Source organism: Protopterus annectens, chromosome 1.part1, assembly GCF_019279795.1.
Source record: "Protopterus annectens isolate FY-2018-M chromosome 1.part1, PAN1.0, whole genome shotgun sequence".
Classification (NCBI taxonomy): Eukaryota; Metazoa; Chordata; order Ceratodontiformes; family Protopteridae; genus Protopterus; species Protopterus annectens.
This window is the reverse complement of record NC_056726.1, coordinates 380,904,783-380,922,240: the sequence shown is the minus strand read 5'-3', so window position 1 is coordinate 380,922,240 and position 17,458 is coordinate 380,904,783. Positions and strand designations below refer to the sequence as shown.

The window sequence follows — 17,458 nt, the reverse complement described above, 5'->3', positions numbered from 1 at the left end:
CAGACATAGGGCTTCCTATGGTCTCATGAAAGTTCAGGGTCTCTGGCCTCCACATCAGAAGACAGTCCATATTAATATCAAAGATATGAGAGCTGTGATTCTGACCCTTCAGGCTTTTCACCCTATGCTCTTCCAGGTCCTCTGATGGTTTACACAGGCAACACCACAGTGATTTAGTGTGTCGACAAGCATGAGGGCAAAAAGTCTTGTCTTCTTTGCAGGCTGGCTGTTTATGCTTGGGATCTGGCAGTCAGTTGTCAGCTAACTCTTTTGGAAGTGTACATTCCTTCAGAACACAAGGTAGTGCAGACTCTTTGAGCAGGTTCAAAACACAGGCTCATAAATGGATGCTTCACAGAGATGTGCTTCTACACATGGTCCATCGGTGGAGTATTCCTCAGGTAGATCTTTTTGCCTCGAAAAGGCAGCTCCCTCTTTTCTGTTCCAGACTGTCATGCCTTCTGGCATGGAAGACCGATGCCCTTTCTTTCCCTTGGAAGGGGATGTTTCTCTGCGTCTTCCCTTCCTGTACTTCCAAGAGTCCTACAGAAGATTCAGCTGGACTCCCCAGAAGTCTTGCTAGTGATTCCCTTTTGGCCAAGACAGTACTGATTTCCCCTCTTAATGCATCTGGCCAGGGACAGTCACCATGTTATCTCACCGGTTGGCCCTCCTCACACAGGACAAGGGCTCACTCATCCATCTTCACTTATCCACTCTTTAACTGACACTGTGGATTATAGGGTTTTGATCCCTTTTAGGCACCTCTTTTCTGAGGACATGCTCAGAGTTTTACAGGAGGCAAGAAAACCTGGGATCAGAAAGTCTTGCATGTCCAAATGGAAAAGATTTTCTGTCTGGTGTCTTGCTCATAGCCAGAACCCTTTTTCAGTGGGGGTCCCCTTGGTCCTCTCCTGTTTGTGTGAAGGCCCATTTGTCAGCTAATCTGAAGTAGTTAACTTCATTTTATCTGCAACCTGTGGGTATACGGATCCGAGCCAGCAACTTTGATTTTTCTTGCATCTGCTCCAAGCTCTGAGCTCCTCCCCTTACCCATAATGCCCTACCTTCTCCTATCTTCCCTCAGATCTTGTTTGCCTCGCCAGTAGTGTGCATTATGGTCTCCTTTTCTCTGAGCTCAGGGATAGTAAGTAAGAATTTTTTTGCTGATATCTAGGTGTGCTTGACTAGGATTTCCCTTCCTCCCCTTCTGTAGTATCGCGTTTGGTCGTTGGTGTAAAAAAAAAGAAAGAAAAAAAGTTTTTGTATAGAGTAGTAGTTAGGCCTGCCCCTCCCCTACCTGTATGTGTGTGGTTTTTTGGAAAGGTAGTGCTTGTACTTTGGAGTGCAGGAGTATGGCTGACCAGCCAAAGCCTGTGTTCAAAAAATGTACAGAGTGTGGCCATAAGCTTTCCCCGGCCGATGGTCACACTCTGTGTGGCACATTTGTCCACTCAATGTGCTGTCTGTTCAGGTTTCAACCCTAGGGCCCTTAGGGATCGTAAGGCCAAGCTAGTTGCCAAAGGCCTTCTCCCTGCTGCTATGCTGGATTCTGCCTCTGCTTGGTCGCTAGTGTACCGCCTTCCACCCAGACAGGGACTCGATCTCCCTCTTCGTCTGGCGATGGGTCTTCAAAGGACAGATCTTCAGTCAGCGAGTCTGACAAAGATAAGTTAAAAGAAAAAGAGAAGGAAAAGGAAAGGCGCAGATAAGAAAGGGAGAAAAAGAAGGACAGGCATCGTAAGAGGTCCCCAGACAGGGAGCTCTTTCTAAGCCCCCCATCTAAGACCATGAGGCCTGTTTCTCCACAGCTCCAGTCTCCTTGTTTCTCAATGGAGCCGTTGGAACATTCGGACCCAAGGCCCTCCCCACCACTCTGCAGACCAGCCAGATCTGAGTCGGTGGCCTCTTCGAGGTCGACTCGGAGCCTATCAGACATGGATATGGACAGGATGATGCGGAGATTTATTCAGACCCAAATTCAGATGGGAGTCTTGCCAGGTCCCTCTCCCTCTGGAGGGGCGACCTCCATGCCTCTTTTCCACCCCATCTCTCCTTCCCCGATCCGTGCTTCGGGGCTCTTGGATCCGAGGTTTTTCAGAGCTGGTAGCTCGGCGCTGACTGTTCCTCCAACCTCTACTCCGGCTGTTACCTTGAGTTCCTTGGATCCAACTTGTTCGGATCCGAGTGACTCTCGGAGCTGAGGACAGGGAGTCTGACCCAGGGGAATGGATTCTTCAGCTCCAACCTTTTCGGATCCGATCCGTTCCCTCGGACCTCAGGCTACCCTGTCTTCGGCTCCGGTCCCCACTTCGGATCCGGGGAGGACTTCTCCCTCGGCCTTCGAAGTGGTGGAGAGGGTTCTCTCCCAAGGATTGAGACCCCAGCCCATCCCCTTGGATACCACCCAAGCCCCCCTGGATTTGGCGACTACTCCCTTCATCCTGTCTCGGGGACAGCCTGTGCCAGAGGATCCCCAGGTCATTTTCCCCAAGGAAACCCCCTGCAGCTCGCGGATCCCCTTCTGAAAGTCCCACTGAAGAGGGTCCACCATAAGCACAAGTGCAAAAGGAGGCACTTGGACTCCCCCCGAGTCCCTCACTACTGACACTGACTTAGATGAAGGAGAAGGTACCCCCAGGTCTCCTCCTGAAGACGTCACCTTCGGAGAAATTATGGAGATCCTCCGCCAGAGGGGAGGTTGGTCAGCCCCAAAATCTTCTGGGGATGAGTCAGTGTTCCTGGAGGCCTTTGGCACGGGTCCATCTACTTCCTGGGTGTCCCCACCAGCAGACTTCTTGGTTGGACCTCATCACCATGAGGGCATGGAAGGAGCCCGATACCATAGAGCCCCATCCCCAAACGCCCTGACAAAGTTTTATCTCCCCCTTCTGACAGACATCCCTGTTCGAAAGGAGCCCCAGTTGATGCTATGTTGGTCGCAGTGGCCACAAAGAAGGAATTAGCACAGGAGAGTTCCTTAGTCCACCCACCAGACAAGGAGTCCAGGTCGGTGGATAGGTTTGGGAAGCGTGTATACTCCTCAGCGACTTTTTCTATCCGTGCGCTGAATTATTTGGCACATGTGATTCGGCTTCAGCGAGACCTTGCTTCGGAATTTGCTGAGTTGCCCCCAGAGTCTTTATCGCCGCAGGACAGACAGCTGTTCTCGGCAAAAATGTCTACTCTGAAGTCTGTCTCAAACACATCTATGCGGCTACTTTCCTATGCCACGGAAGGAGCAGCTAGGGTGGCTGGGACAGGCATAGCCATGAGGCATCATGCCTGGCTCAGATTGTGTCAGTTCACGGACCCTTTCAAGGCATCGTTTATCAACTCTCCCTATGACGGTTCTGCCCTCTTTGGAAAGACGGTATGTGACACACTTGTCCAGAGTGAAAAGGATGGGAATACTTTGTCTGCTGTCGGAGTCCGCTTCTCTAATCCTCAGCGGTCCTTCTCTAGGAATCAAAGAGGGCAGAAGAAGATGTGGTTCCGAAAATCTCAGTTTTCCCGGGACGGCTATTCCCCCAGAGGCAGAGGGGGACATAATCGATGCTGACCCAGAGGTAGAGGCAGTCTCATGAATTTCAGGTCTAGGGAACCCTTTTCTGATAGACCCGGTCAGCAGCCCTGAGGGGTTGCCCAACTGTCCTACTCTGGAGGCAGTCTGGGGACAATTGTCCTTACACCCAGCGGCATGGGAGTCCATTACGACAGATAGCTGGGTTCTTCAGATGATATACAGAGGTTACTCTATTCCCTTCTTTGCCCCTCCAAATATTATAAAACACCTCCCAGATGTTCCACCCGCTGACAGGGAGGCCGCAGCTGTAGAGGTTTCAAAGCTGCTTCTCAAACGAGCCATCGAAATGGTCCCCCTGATCAGTCTGGATTAGGCGTCTACTCAAGGTTCTTTTTGGTGCCAAAAAAGACGGGGGACTTCAGGTCCATTCTAGACCTGTCAACATTAAACCTGTCTGTAGCCAAACAGAAATTCCGGATGGCCACCCTACAGTCCATTCTACCTTCTCTCCGAGAGTGCGACTGGATGTGCTCGTTAGACCTTCAGGATGCTTACTACCACATCAAAATACACAGAAGCTCCAGGAGGTTTCTGTGCTTCCGGCTGGGAGCCAGTCATTTTCAGTTCAGAGCCCTACCCTTTGGTCTTGCCACAGCCCCCAGGGTGTTCACCAAGGGTATTGGCAGTTGTAGCGGCTCACCTGAGGCTTCAGGGTATTCAGGTGTTTCCATACCTGGACGACTGGCTCTTCACTGCGCCCAACAAGCATCACTTGTGTCTGGCCCGAAATTATTTCATTCGGTTAGCAGACCTACTGGGAATTAGTCAATGTTCACAAATCCCATTTGCAACCAGTACAAGTTCTAGACTTCATTGGGGCACGGTTATACACTTTGCAGATGAAGGTATTCCTAATTCCAGACAGGATTCTACATCTCAGATGCCACATAGCTCAGGTAGCGAACTCCAAGTCTTCAAAGGTGAGCGAGGTTCTCCGGGCTCCTGGCTCCATGGCTGCCGCCATATCTATTCTCCCTTATGTACGCCTTCACATGCGGGTTCTTCAGTGGATTCTGGCTGTTCAGTGGTCTTGGCTAGACCTGCCCATGGAATTTCCAATCAAGATCAGTCACATCTGCAGGACATCTCTTCTTTGGTGGTTAACTTCACTGGAGATATCAAAAGGACACCCTTTTGCGTCACCCTCAGTCCAAACCACAGTGACCACGGACACCTCCCAACTCGGGTGGGGGGGACACTGTTCGGGAAGGACAGTCCAAGGCACGTGGTCCCAGACAGAGACCAATTTGCACATACATGTTCTAGAGATGAGGGCAGTGCTTTTAGTGTTGGAAGCCTTTCACACAGTCCTCCCTCTCGGATTGATTGCAATTCAGTCAGACATGTCGGTCGTCTGGTATATTAACAAGCGGGGGGAACCAGATCCTACCCCCTATGTCGCGAGGCCATGAGAGTGTGGGAATGGGTGATTTCCGCCGGTCGGTTTCTGATAGCAACGCACATTCTGGGGAGCTCCAACATTTTAGTGGACAGATTGAGTTGGGCCATTCTGATGCCTTACAAGTGGTTTCTGAAACAGTCAGTAGTGGAGGAGATTTTCCTTGCATGGGGTCAGCCTTGCTGCGATCTCTTCGCATCTCCTTCCAACGCGAAGTGCAGCGAGTTCTTCGCTCTGATTCCCTCACCAGGGGAAGTCCCCAGAGACTCTCTAGTCCATGCTGCTCCCCCCGGGCTTCTGTAGGCTTATCCACCTTTACCTCTCATTCCGAAGTTTCTTCAGAAAGCTTGCCAACTACGGTGCAAAGTGATTCTCATTGTCCCATTCTGGCCTCATCAGGCTTGGTTCCCATTCCTTTGGTCTCATCTCTTAGCTCCCCCGTGGGTTCTGGATCCCTGCCTGGATCTAGTTTCCCATCCATCGGGGACACTTCCGCCCGATCTGGGCAGTCTCAAGCTAACAGCTTGGTTGCTCCAGTTCCGTTAATTGCCAGGACTCCCGGTCTTTCATCCCAGGTAAAATCCATTCTGGTGTGATCTGGCAGTCAGTTGTCAGCTAACTCTTTTGGAAGTGTACATTCCTTCAGAACACAAGGTAGTGCAGACTCTTTGAGCAGGTTCAAAACACAGGCTCATAAATGGATGCTTCACAGAGACATGCTTCTACACGTGGTCCATCGGTGGAATATTCCTCAGGTAGATCTTTTTGCCTCTGAAAAAGCAGCTCCCTCTTTTCTGTTCCAGACTGTCATGCTGTCTGGCATGGAAGACCGATGCCCTTTCTTTCCCTTGGAAGGGGATGTTTCTCTGCATCTTCCCTTCCTTTACTTCGAAGAGTCCTGCAGAAGATTCATTCAGCTGGACTCCCCAGAAGTCTTGCTAGTGATTCCCTTTTGGCCAAGACAGTACTGATTTCCCCTCTTAATGCATCTGGCCACGGACAGTCACCACGTTATCTCATCGGTTGACCCTCCTCACACAGGACAAGGGCTCACTCATCCATCCTCACTTATTCACTCTTTAACTGACACTGTGGATTATAGGGTTTTGATCCCTTTTAGGCACCTCTTTTCTGAGTACATGCTCAGAGTTTTACAGGAGGCAAGTAAACCTGGGATCAGAAAGTCTTGCATGTCCAAATGGAAAAGATTTTCTGTCTGGTGCCATGCTCATAGCCAGAACCCTTTTTCAGTGGGGGTCCCCGTGGTCCTCTCCTGTTTGTGTGAAGGCCCATTTGTCAGCTATTTCTGTCTGTCTATCCTTGAATCCTCCTTTGGCTTCTTCTTTTGAGGTCAAACAGTTTCTTAAAGGCATCCTGCATCTTAGGCTGCCAAGGAAGCCTATTCTTCCTCCTTGGGACCTTAATTTTGTTTTAGAAAAATTGACCCAGGCTCCTTTGAGCCTGCAGTTTCAGCTTCTCTGTAATACTGTACCTGGAAGACTATCTTGTTGCTTGCTCCTACTTTTGCTCAAAGAGTTCCTGAGCTTCAGGCCCTTATGGCCATTCCTCCTTTTTTGTTTTTTTTTTCACAGAGATAGTGTGCCTCTTCATACTAATCCTTGTTTTATGGCCAGGGTTGTTTGAGGTTTACTTAAATCAAGGCAGTACAACTCCCTTCCTTTTTTTCTCCACAGTCTGCTAGTGAGAGGGTCTTGCATGCCTTGGATTTGCACAGACAGCTCAGGTATTGTTTGCATAAAACTAAAACCATTCATAAGTCTGATCAGCTTTTCATTTCTTTTCATCCCAGGGCTTTGGGTTTAGCTGTTTCAAAGCAAACCATCTCCTTCCAGATTTTTGAGGCCATTTTCTTTTGTTATATTTTTCAATGTCAAGTGTTGGCCTACTTCCGTTAGACAAACTGTCCACACAACCAAGACCAATAAATGTAAAATCCAAGGTTTGTTCCTTGATAAAGCCAGGCAGGAGCTGTGTGAAAGCGCTTAGTTTATGTATTGATCTTTGTGGATTAATAAAATCTGATACTTCATTACACTATTAGCTCCGGGTCCTGTGGCTATTGGATTCTACTTCCGTTAGAGCTCATTCCACAAGGGCTGTCTCCTGGTGCTTTCTTCAAGGGTTTGGACACCAATTTCATCCTTGAAGCTGCTGCCTGTCCTCAGTGCCTACCTTTACTAAGCATTATAAACTGGATATGGTTTCTAGAACCACATTGCTAGGGCTATCCTGCATGGGTTTGTTGAGGGCTCTTCTCAGCTTTCCATGTCCCACTCTTTCTTGACTTTTTGTACTCTCCCCAAGGTTAAGAATACTGCAAAAGTGATATAGAACGACACAGTAAAGTTGTGTAAAATCTTACCATAACAATAGATGTCCTTCTCTTCACTGTTTCAGTATTTGGTCCCTCCCTCTATATCCCCCTTTTTCATTGGGGTTTGATTTATTTTCCCTCCTGGCTAAGGGTCCTCCTTTTTCCTTATACATTTTCTCCATTTGGATGTGCATAGCCTCCTTTTCGTCCCATGGAGACTGTTGTCTACTGGGGCAATTGATTTCTAGGCAACTCATCCAAATGTCATCTTTATGCCCTACATCTTGTGTGAGGAGTATATGCATGACTTGCAAACTATGCAAGATTTAAAGGCTTTGGTGTAATGGATGGGTATTGGGCTATCCTTGGCAGGAGATCCCTAAGGTTAAGAATACTTCAACGGTGTAGAGAAGGACATCTGCTATTATGATAAAATTTTACACAACTGTATTTCTGTATGTTAAATCCAGCAGTAGCTGATTTTAATTTCTTGGAAGGTTAAGCTTGAAGGGGCAGTGATTTTCCTTTTAGTACTCATTACCAGCCAACATACAAAACAGATAAATGAGTACAGATGTTCTTCGTGTTTCACGGTTGCAGTCATTACATTTGGGGTAATCTGCTGGCAGGTTGCCCTCAGTCGGCCTGAATAACAAAGTCTTTGGTCCTGTGTCAGTTGCTGTCTCCTCTTCCATGACGTGAGGTCGTCAGGGGTATAAAACATGCAGCCAACACCATTTTATTCAGTCTTTCTTGCCACACGGTGCCCGAAGCAGAAGCAGTTCGCAAGTGCCGGTCGGCTGACTCCTGAAATTTTCGAGTTTCAGAACGGAAGTCTTCAAACTAAAGCCAAGTACCCCATTGGGGAAACTTTTTTTTGCTCTTTACCGATGTCAGTAAAAGCTAATTATTGCATTACTTGTGGGAAGCAAATACCTCATAAGGATTTTCATTAGTACTGTATTCCTTGCCTAGGCCCTGATCACAACGTGTCTTGCTGTCGGTTTTGTGCTAGATTTAACCAACGCACTATTAAGCGTCCGTATATTTTTGCTTCTAAATATTTTGGATCAAGATTAAACTATCCTGAAATGTCGTCTGTTAGCAATCCGACTACCGGACTTCACAAAAAACGCAAGGAAAAAAACAGAGACAGACTGTCGAGGTTCAAAACCGACGACAAAACTTCTAAGCCAGTCACCAGTTCGCCGGTACTCAGTGAGGCGCTTTAGCAGCCCTTGATACCTGCTACTTTTGAGTCGTAGGCCTCTACCGAGACCCATTCGGAGTCCGGTATGCGCGAGATTCTCAGAGTATTGAACCCGCAGATGTCTCTCCCTTGGATGGGTCCAGAGCCGTTGAGCAGGCACCGGCTTCTGAGGGTGTTTTCAGGCCTCAACATTTTTATATTAAACCGACGCCAGCAACAAAAACAAGGTCAAAAACAACTTCTATGTCTAAAAAAAATGACGCATGAGCCACGTGCTCAGGCCCCTATGCCTAAAAAACAGATGATCAAAATGGCTGAGGATTTAATTACCTTGATCAGGGGTTCCCAACCCGTAACCCCCCCACCCGCTAAGAGGCCTAGGCAAGGCACTGATTATAAATCTTCAGATCAGGTTTCCATTTCTTCTGATTCCTCTTCTGATCAAGAATTTTCTATTCCACCCTATGAGGATTCTGATGCAGAGGAATCCATCCCATCTGCATCTCCTCCTGAGGATTACTCTTTTGGAGAGACTTTGCATACTTTAAGGGAACATTTTCACTGGGAGAGTCAGGACTTCTCTGAATCAAAAAAGAGGCTTAGGGATTTCCTCCTTCTTCCTCAGCATAGGCCTTTGGCAATACCTCCTGTATTAGACATTGTTGATGTGTTCTCGGAATCAAGCATGGCTCCTGATTCCCTGCCTCCGGCTCCTAGTAAGCCAAACGGATATTACAGGGTTCCTGACTCACACAAATTTATTTTCAAAAATCCTGCTGCTGATCCTGAGACTATTTCTCAGGGTCACAAGGGTGTTAAGGCTTCTACAGCCAAAAATCCTACCCCTTCTGATAGAGATTCCAGGACGGTGGATAGATGGGGTAAGAAGGTTTATACGTCTGCAACCTTGGCAATCAGGGCTTTAAACTGCCAGTTTCATATGCTTAAATATCAACAGGATGTTATGGCCTTACTGAAATAGAAAATGATGTTGATTTCTGATTGTGTGGAAAATAGAGAGTTACAGGATTTATTGCATTCAGCAGAACAGGCTGGAAAGCATGCTTTGCAATGTGGTTGTGATTCCTTGGAGGCCACTTGTAGGGTCGCCGTTACTGGATCTGTGATTAGAAGGCATGCAAGGAGCAAAATCTGCCTGATCATGTTAAAGCTAAATTGTTGGATGCCCCTTTGTAGCATGATACTCTGTTTGGTAATAAGGCAGAAGAGGTTTTAAAGAAAATGGAAGACCAAGCTAAATCTATGCAAACTGTAAAAGATTTCTTGCAAGTGCAGCCACCCAGGTTCAGTAGGCACTGGCCTACTAAAAATTGGTCCTTTCCTGTGTCCAACAGAGCCACTCAGGGCAAACCCAGGCGCTCAAAAGGCTCCAGATATCAATCACAGGGTTCTTACAGGTCAAAGCAATGGGGTGCCTCCACCTCCAAATCTGGAGGAAACAAAGCACAACCCTACAGTAAGCAGTCTCAATGACTTTCCTCTACCATCTCCAAGCACTTATCTTTTGGCAGCCCCCTGGGGGGAAAACTAGCACTTCATGCTCAGAATTGGCAGTTAATTACCCAAGACAAGTGGGTATTAAACATAGTATCCCAGGGGTACAGATTTCATTTCCATACTTTGCCAATTCCAAACAGATGGCCGGATCTGCTACAAAACCAGTGGGCAGAGGCCCAGAAACAAGTCATGTCCCTCATGGATATGGGGGCTATTCAACTGATACCATCAAAGGAAAAAGGGCAAGGTTTCTATTCAAGACTTTTCCTGGTACCCAGAAAAGACAATTCATGGCGTCCAGTACTGGACTTATCGATTCTGAACACGTTCCTGGACATTCCAAAATTCAAAATGCTGACTTTACAACAGCTACTGCCTATGCTAGGCAAGAGTGCTTGGTTAGTAACTCTAGACTTAAAAGAGGCATACCTGCATATCCCAATAAGGGAATCATGCAGAAGATACCTCCGTTTCAAAGCAGGTTTTTTGCATTACCAATTCTCTGCAATGCCCTTTGGCTCATCTACTGCGCCCTGGGTCTTTACATAGTGCCTGGCACCAGTAATTGCATTCTGCAGACAAAGAAACATTCAGATTTATCCTTATTTGGACGATTGTCTCATTCAAGCAGAGGACAAGGACACTCTTCTTCAACATCTGGCGTTTGTAAAAAGACGTCTAGCATGCCTAGGGTACACCATAAATGAAAAGAAATCACAACTGGTACCCTCTCAAATAATTATATTCCTGGGTGCAAGCTTGAATACAACTGCCCAGATGGCTTATGCCAGACAAACAAAGGCAACTGACAACATACTTCAAACAAATGGCAACAAAAACCCAGTTATCTGCAAGACAAATTCTGCAGGCTTTGGGGTTCATGGCATCCTGCATTCTACTGATTCGATATGCGAGACTGCATATGAGGAAACTTCAATGATACCTAAAAAATTTATGGAGTCAACATTGTCACAGCCTGGAAACAATGATTCCTCTCATTCCCTGCCTACAACAGGAGTTTCTTTGGTGGGCAGAGACATGTCACCAAAACAAGGGACTGTCATTCACTCTACCCCCTGCCACCCAAACCCTAACTACAGATGCATCAGACTATGCTTGGGGGGCCCACCTGGCAGGGAGATGCATTCAGGGCAAATGGAGCCCAAACCAAATGCATCTGCATATCAACCAGAAAGAAATGCTAGTTGTTCAGAATGCTCTGACAGCCTTCCAGGACTTACTTCATCCAGGACAACTACTGATAAAGATGGACAGCACCACAGTTATGGTACATAAACAAGCGGGGGATACACATTCCTACCCCCTTTGCAGACTAGCCATGGCCTTATGGAACATCACCTTGACTTACCAAGTACATCTTCAGGCTCAATTCCTGCCGGGAAAGCAAAATACTGTGGCAGACGACCTAAGTAGAAATTGTATGGACCCGCACGAATGGAAACTGGATCCACAAATCTTCAGCATGTTAACACAGAAATGGGGGAGCCCAGACATAGATCTATTTGCCTCTCCCCAAAATTAACAGTTGAACAAATTCTGCATAAGAACTCATCACAAAAAAGCATGGAAAGTGGATGCTCTATCCTTGAGCTGGAAAAAAGTCTATGCCTTTCCCCCCTCTGCCTCTACTCTCCAAGGTCTTACTAAAAGTCAGACAGGAAAAAAACAAAAATGATCGTAATTGCTCTGGACTGGCCTCGCCAGCACTGGTACCTGTTTCTAAGGAATATGTCACACCTTCCTCCATGGTACTTACCTCAAATACCTCATCTGCTGTCTCAGCAGAACTATCAAATTCTGCGCACACAGCTCCAAACTCTGAATCTTGCAGCATGGCTAATCAACTAATTATTCAAACCACACCTCTCAGTAACTCTGTGATGGATGTCATTTTGGAAACCAGAAGGCCTAGTACTAGAAAATGTTATGCTGATAAATGGAAGAGATTTTCTGCTTGGAACCAAGCACAAGGAATAGATGCAGCAAAACCCAATATTCCTCAGATTTTACAATTCTTGACTGAGATGCTTGACAAGGGCATATCTTTTTCTTCAATAAAAATCCATGCATCTGCCATCTCGGCTCATTACAACACAGAGCCTCCCCTCTTTTCTCATCCTCTGCTTAAACAGTATCTTAGAGGGGCCAAAAATTAAAGGCCTCCCAGGAGAGCACCAACTCCTGCATGGGACCTCAGTTTTGTGCTGGAAAAACTCACCCTGCCTCCATTTGAACCAGCAGCTACTGCGGGTATAAAATTTATATCTTGGAAAACAGGTTTTCTTTTGGCAGTCATTTCAACAAGAAGGGTTTCAGAACTACAGGCTCTCATGGCCATGGAGCCTTTCATTATATTTTACCCAGACAGGGTGGCCCTCAGGACCAATCCTTCTTTTATGCCTAAGGTGGTATCCAGTGTGGCTCTTAACCAAGACCATTCACCTGCCAACATTTTACCCAAATCCGCAGAACAAGGGGGAGTGGATTCTGCATTCATTGGATGTACACCGACAACTAAGATTCTACTAAAACAGGACTAAATCTGTAAGAAAGTCTGAGCAACTACTGGTAGCATTTGCTGCAGGATCAGAGGGGAAGGCTATATCAAAGCAGACTGTTTCTAAATGGATAAGCCACTCATTCGTTTCTGCTATTTGCACCATGGTAAACCTGTGCCCAAGAGGATCAGATCACATTCCACCAGGGCTGCCTCTACTTCAGCTTTTCTCAGAGGGGTCCCAACCAAAGACATTCTAGAGGCTGCTACTTTGAGCTCTGTTCATACCTTCACAAAGCATTATCATTTACCTCTCTTCTCTAAATCCAGGGCAGGCTTTGCCACTGCAGTCCTGCAGAGCCTTATAGATCCTAATGCTGTTTAGTTCCATCCTCCCATCCATAGCTTTGGGATTCTACCCAAATGTAATGACTGCAACAGTGAAACATGAAGAACCTAGTACAGTTGTGTACACTTACCATAAATGTAGATGTTCGAGTGTATTCACTGTTGCAGTCCAGGTTACCCACCTGCCATCCCCCATTCTATACCTTTTCTTTCCTTCACTATACTCAAAAGACTTTGTGGTGTATTTGCTTTTAGTTGAAGGTAAAGTTTGTTTCTAAAAGTGCAGTTATATATTTACAGTTTATTTATATATATATTTTTGCTCCCCATTTGGGGGGCACCTGACATCTGGGGCAAGAAAAACTGAATAAAATGGCGTCGGCTGCATGTTTTTTACCCCTGACGACCTGACGTCATGGAAGAGGAGACAGCAACCGACACCATGACCCAAGACTTTGTTATTCAGGCTGACTGAGGCCAACCTGCCAGCAGATTACCCCAAAGGTAATGACTGCAGCAGTGAATACACTCGAACATCTACATTTATGGCAAGTGTTACACAATTGTACTTTTGTAAAAGCCTAAATGAATGATTTGTGAATATTAGTTTCTTGTAAAATAATGTTGAAACTAAAGTATCTGCCTTGTGTGTGAATGAAGAGTAGATTGTGAAAGTGACTTAAAGCATTTCTAAATACACTTCCTTGCTCTCATCCACTTACCCCCCAAATCGAGGAAAATACAAAAATAACCGGGGACAGTTTTTCAAAATATTACTACTATTTAACTTGAAAAGTTGCTAGAATAAGAGAATATGAATTAACTTGCATTTTCTAAAGTAAATGTAACTCTAATTATTCTTATTATTTATTAAGTGTAATCCAGCACTTTTTCTCCCAAAATTGCCAGTCTCTGGAGGGACACAGCAACATTTTGAACCAGTCAGGGACAGCTGAGAGGTATGGTTCTGCCTGAAAAAGTGTTTATTAGGCAAAGAAGGTTAGTAGTTAATTTACACAGATGTATCCAAATCTCATTTAAATACTGAGGTGGCTGTACCTTTGCTGACTAAAATGGAGCATCTACAGTGTATGTTTAATACCGATTTGAACGGATACTGAAAAATTTTGCTTTAAAATTGTTGATTGCACTAAACCACTGGAAGTGATCATTTGTGGGGAGACTCGAAGTTAGGTGAATGCATTTCTTATGGAAAACTGAACCTGTAGCCTTGTCTCTGACGCATTCTTTCAATTAATTACTTAGGAGTATGCATAATAAAGAGAGATGATGCTCATATGCTAACTAGGCAGCCCAGTAGCACAATAGCCTCAGTCACAATCCTGGTTTGCAGGGTCCTATTCCATGTTTGTGGACCCCGATGTGATAAAACTGTTCACTGTGTCAGTAATGTTAGGACAATATTCTCTCTGTACGTATGTAATTCAGCATTTGCTGCGTATACTGAAGTTTTCACACATAATCTTTTTTTTTATACTTTTCTTCTAGACAAAAATGAAAGAGCTGAATGTAGTTGTCATTCATCCAGGATTCTAATTTGTTCTGTTTTTCTTCTAGGATCCGCCACCTCCATATGCACCCCCAGAAAGTAAGAAGGACAAGTAAATGGGAAGTTTCTCAATTTGTCTACAACTTGGCTACCATAAAAATGTCCTCTTTCTCCTTTTCTTGTAACTAATAATTTTAGAACTTTGTTATAGTTTCAGATTATGGTATGTGGTGTGAAAAATATAAAATAATTTGGGGAGAAAGAGTAAAGCAGAGAGCGCATTTACCATTAAAGATTTTGATATTTGAGACTTCATGAGTCCTAACAGCGCCATTGCATTAGGCAGCACAGAACAGAAGTCACCTCTAAACAACAGTTGGGATGAGAACACTTCCAGTTGTACTTGAATTGGAGACTCTGGATCACGGCTCTGAGGAAAAATGCACTAATTTTCTAAACGCTGATTGAACATTACCATGAAAACTTTAGCCAGGCATTAAAAAATCCTGGCATGAATAAATGTGGTGACCAGAATATTTTAATGTGTATTTTAAGTGGCCAGAGAGGCTACAGAATTTGGTTACTATGTAACAGAGTTTTTGAAAATGAAATTAGAAATTCTCTGCAAGGATTGCTTCCAAGAGAAATATTGCATCAAAAACTATCTGGTTCCTGTAAACTGTACAGTAACTAACAATTACATTGTTTTGTTACTTGGAAATTTAGACCAGGCTTAGACCCACAGAGTTGAAGAGCATTTCCAGATATGTACCTTTGGTGAAACAGTAGCAATATAGGCAGGACAGTAGTTAACATACAGATAAAGTCATAGTACTGGTAATGCATTTTAGAGAGTGGAAAAAGTAAAGCACTGTATAAATGGATTTTATACAGAACCATTAACTTACCAAGTTAGTAGAGCATATGTACAGTGTCAGAAAGGAAAGTAAGTATCATGAGTGTGCAGAGAACAGTAACAAACATGGATGCAGTGAAATGGATTATAGGGAAACTAAAGGGGGTACAGGCAAATGGGAGGTTCTTCTTTAACTGGTTCTAAGGCTTAGTAAATTCTAAAATGTCGATTGACTGTAGAGAAAATCCTTTTCTTCTCCATAATTATTTTATTTTTGTTTCCTGATTGACTTGTTATTGACAGACTGCTCTGGCACATGTTGTCTTTAATGTTTTTTTATCTATTCACATGATTAAATTAAGAAATAATAAAGAACATACTCATTTTGGTTGGAAGATAGCAGGGATGTTGTACTGTACTACTTTCCCACAAGATATACAGTCACATTACGCCATTATTTTCAAAGACTTAGAATTAATTGTGTGTTTCAACAGCAGCTATATTACTTTTAAAGGTAGCCTAGATGCATGGAGTGGACCTGTAGAGAGGATGCTGGATGTCTTCTGATTACACATGCTTGCATTTCCTTTTAAGGGTGGACCTAAAACAAATATTATAAAATAACATTTTTGTGAGTTGTTATGGGATGTTTTGTTTTTCTTTTCGTTGAAGTATCACTGTAAGTGTGAAACAAACTAAACTAACAGCACGATCAATTGTTTCAGATCTGATGTAGCTCTAGGGCATTGTTTGTTCTCAGTCAAGTGGATTTCAGATTACTTGTCAGATGTCATGACAGACTATGTGCGGTGCAAGTGTTTGTCATAGCTGAGTGTCACAGAGCAGCTGATGTCAAACGCAATAACGTATTTCCATTATTATGTGGTTTGCACTGGTCGTGAACTTTATCCATCCTATTTATTATCAAGAACAGTGGCATAAAAGTGTTTTTTTTTTTGTTTTGTTTTTTTGAGCCTTTTAATCCAGTCTGATGCCATATACTGTGACTCTTATAGTTCAGCAATACAGTTGCCACATCATACTGTGGTAACATTGATTAGATACTTAGTTGTTTGTTTGCACTATGAATACAAAAAGATGCAGATTTTGGTCCTTGACATACGTCACTGTTAATACATGATTCCAGAGTTTTTCAACACTGTATGACAGAAATGTATGTCTGAACACAACAGTATGCTTTCTAATGTTTTCACAGTTATCCACAGTTCTTGACATTTAATTAAAACAGTGTTTACAGTATTTTGGTTTAGACATGATGCGCTTTTAGGTAGAACTCTTTATTGTAAGTCAGTAAAAATATATTTAAATAGATGTATGGCTTTGCCAGTGAGTTAAGCTTCATTTCCCCCTAATCTTAATAAAACTAACTGAATTGCAGCATGATTTAATTTTGTACATGTGGCATCAGTTGCTGATTGCTGTGCCACCTCTTTATAGTACATTTTCTGTAAATATACTTGCACATTAAATATTAATAAAGTATTATGGAACAATTTAACTACTGTGGTTAGCATTTTTTATTGATGTGGGTTTCAGAATATCAAATGTAAATGTATTTCTTTTAGTAATGTACTGTACATTACATTCTTTTGAATGTATGGATATATTTAATATTTTTTCATTTTTAACTGGCCAAGTGGACTGATGTATTTAGACCCTTTTCAGTCACAGTGCATGCTACAAGGATAAAGGCTTTGTATACAGTCAGTAACTAGTCAGTGGGAAGAAATAATCTATGTGGAGAGTAAATGTAAAAACTCTACCCAGAGAGTAACTGCTTGCTGTCTAAAGTTGAAAGTGTGACCTGGAATTGCTTCATAATGGCTGATAATCCGTAGAAAAAAATTAACTGATTCTCATCTGCTAGGATATGTAGAACTTGAAAAGCGAAAAAATGCCTTACTAGTATGAGGTTAAAAACTTGACTGCATGGTGTAGAATTTTCAGCACAAGGAGGATTGTTTTCGAGACTAATTTAGTTTCAGTGCCTCTAGGTTATATCACTGCTGCAATAACTTTGGTTGTATGGGCTATGTTCTGCCAAGGATATCACAGTTATATCCTGCCAAGGATATCATAGCCAACCAGCTTCCAAAGCTTCAGGACATCTTCCATGTGCCCAAACTGTCTGGCAACTCAAACTGAATTGACTAAAAG

General features: G+C 44.1%; 1 protein-coding gene across 1 annotated transcript in view; it reads left to right on the top strand.

Moving 5' to 3' along the window:
• Nucleotides 1–16,799, top strand: part of WBP2NL (WBP2 N-terminal like) — a 965,291-nt gene extending 948,492 nt beyond the window's left edge. The window contains exon 8 of the mRNA XM_044075333.1: nucleotides 14,493–16,799. Within this exon, the coding sequence (XP_043931268.1) occupies nucleotides 14,493–14,540 (48 nt within the window). The 3' untranslated portion in view covers nucleotides 14,541–16,799. The remainder of the gene's footprint in view (nucleotides 1–14,492) is intronic.
• The last annotated feature ends 659 nt before the right edge of the window (nucleotides 16,800–17,458 follow it).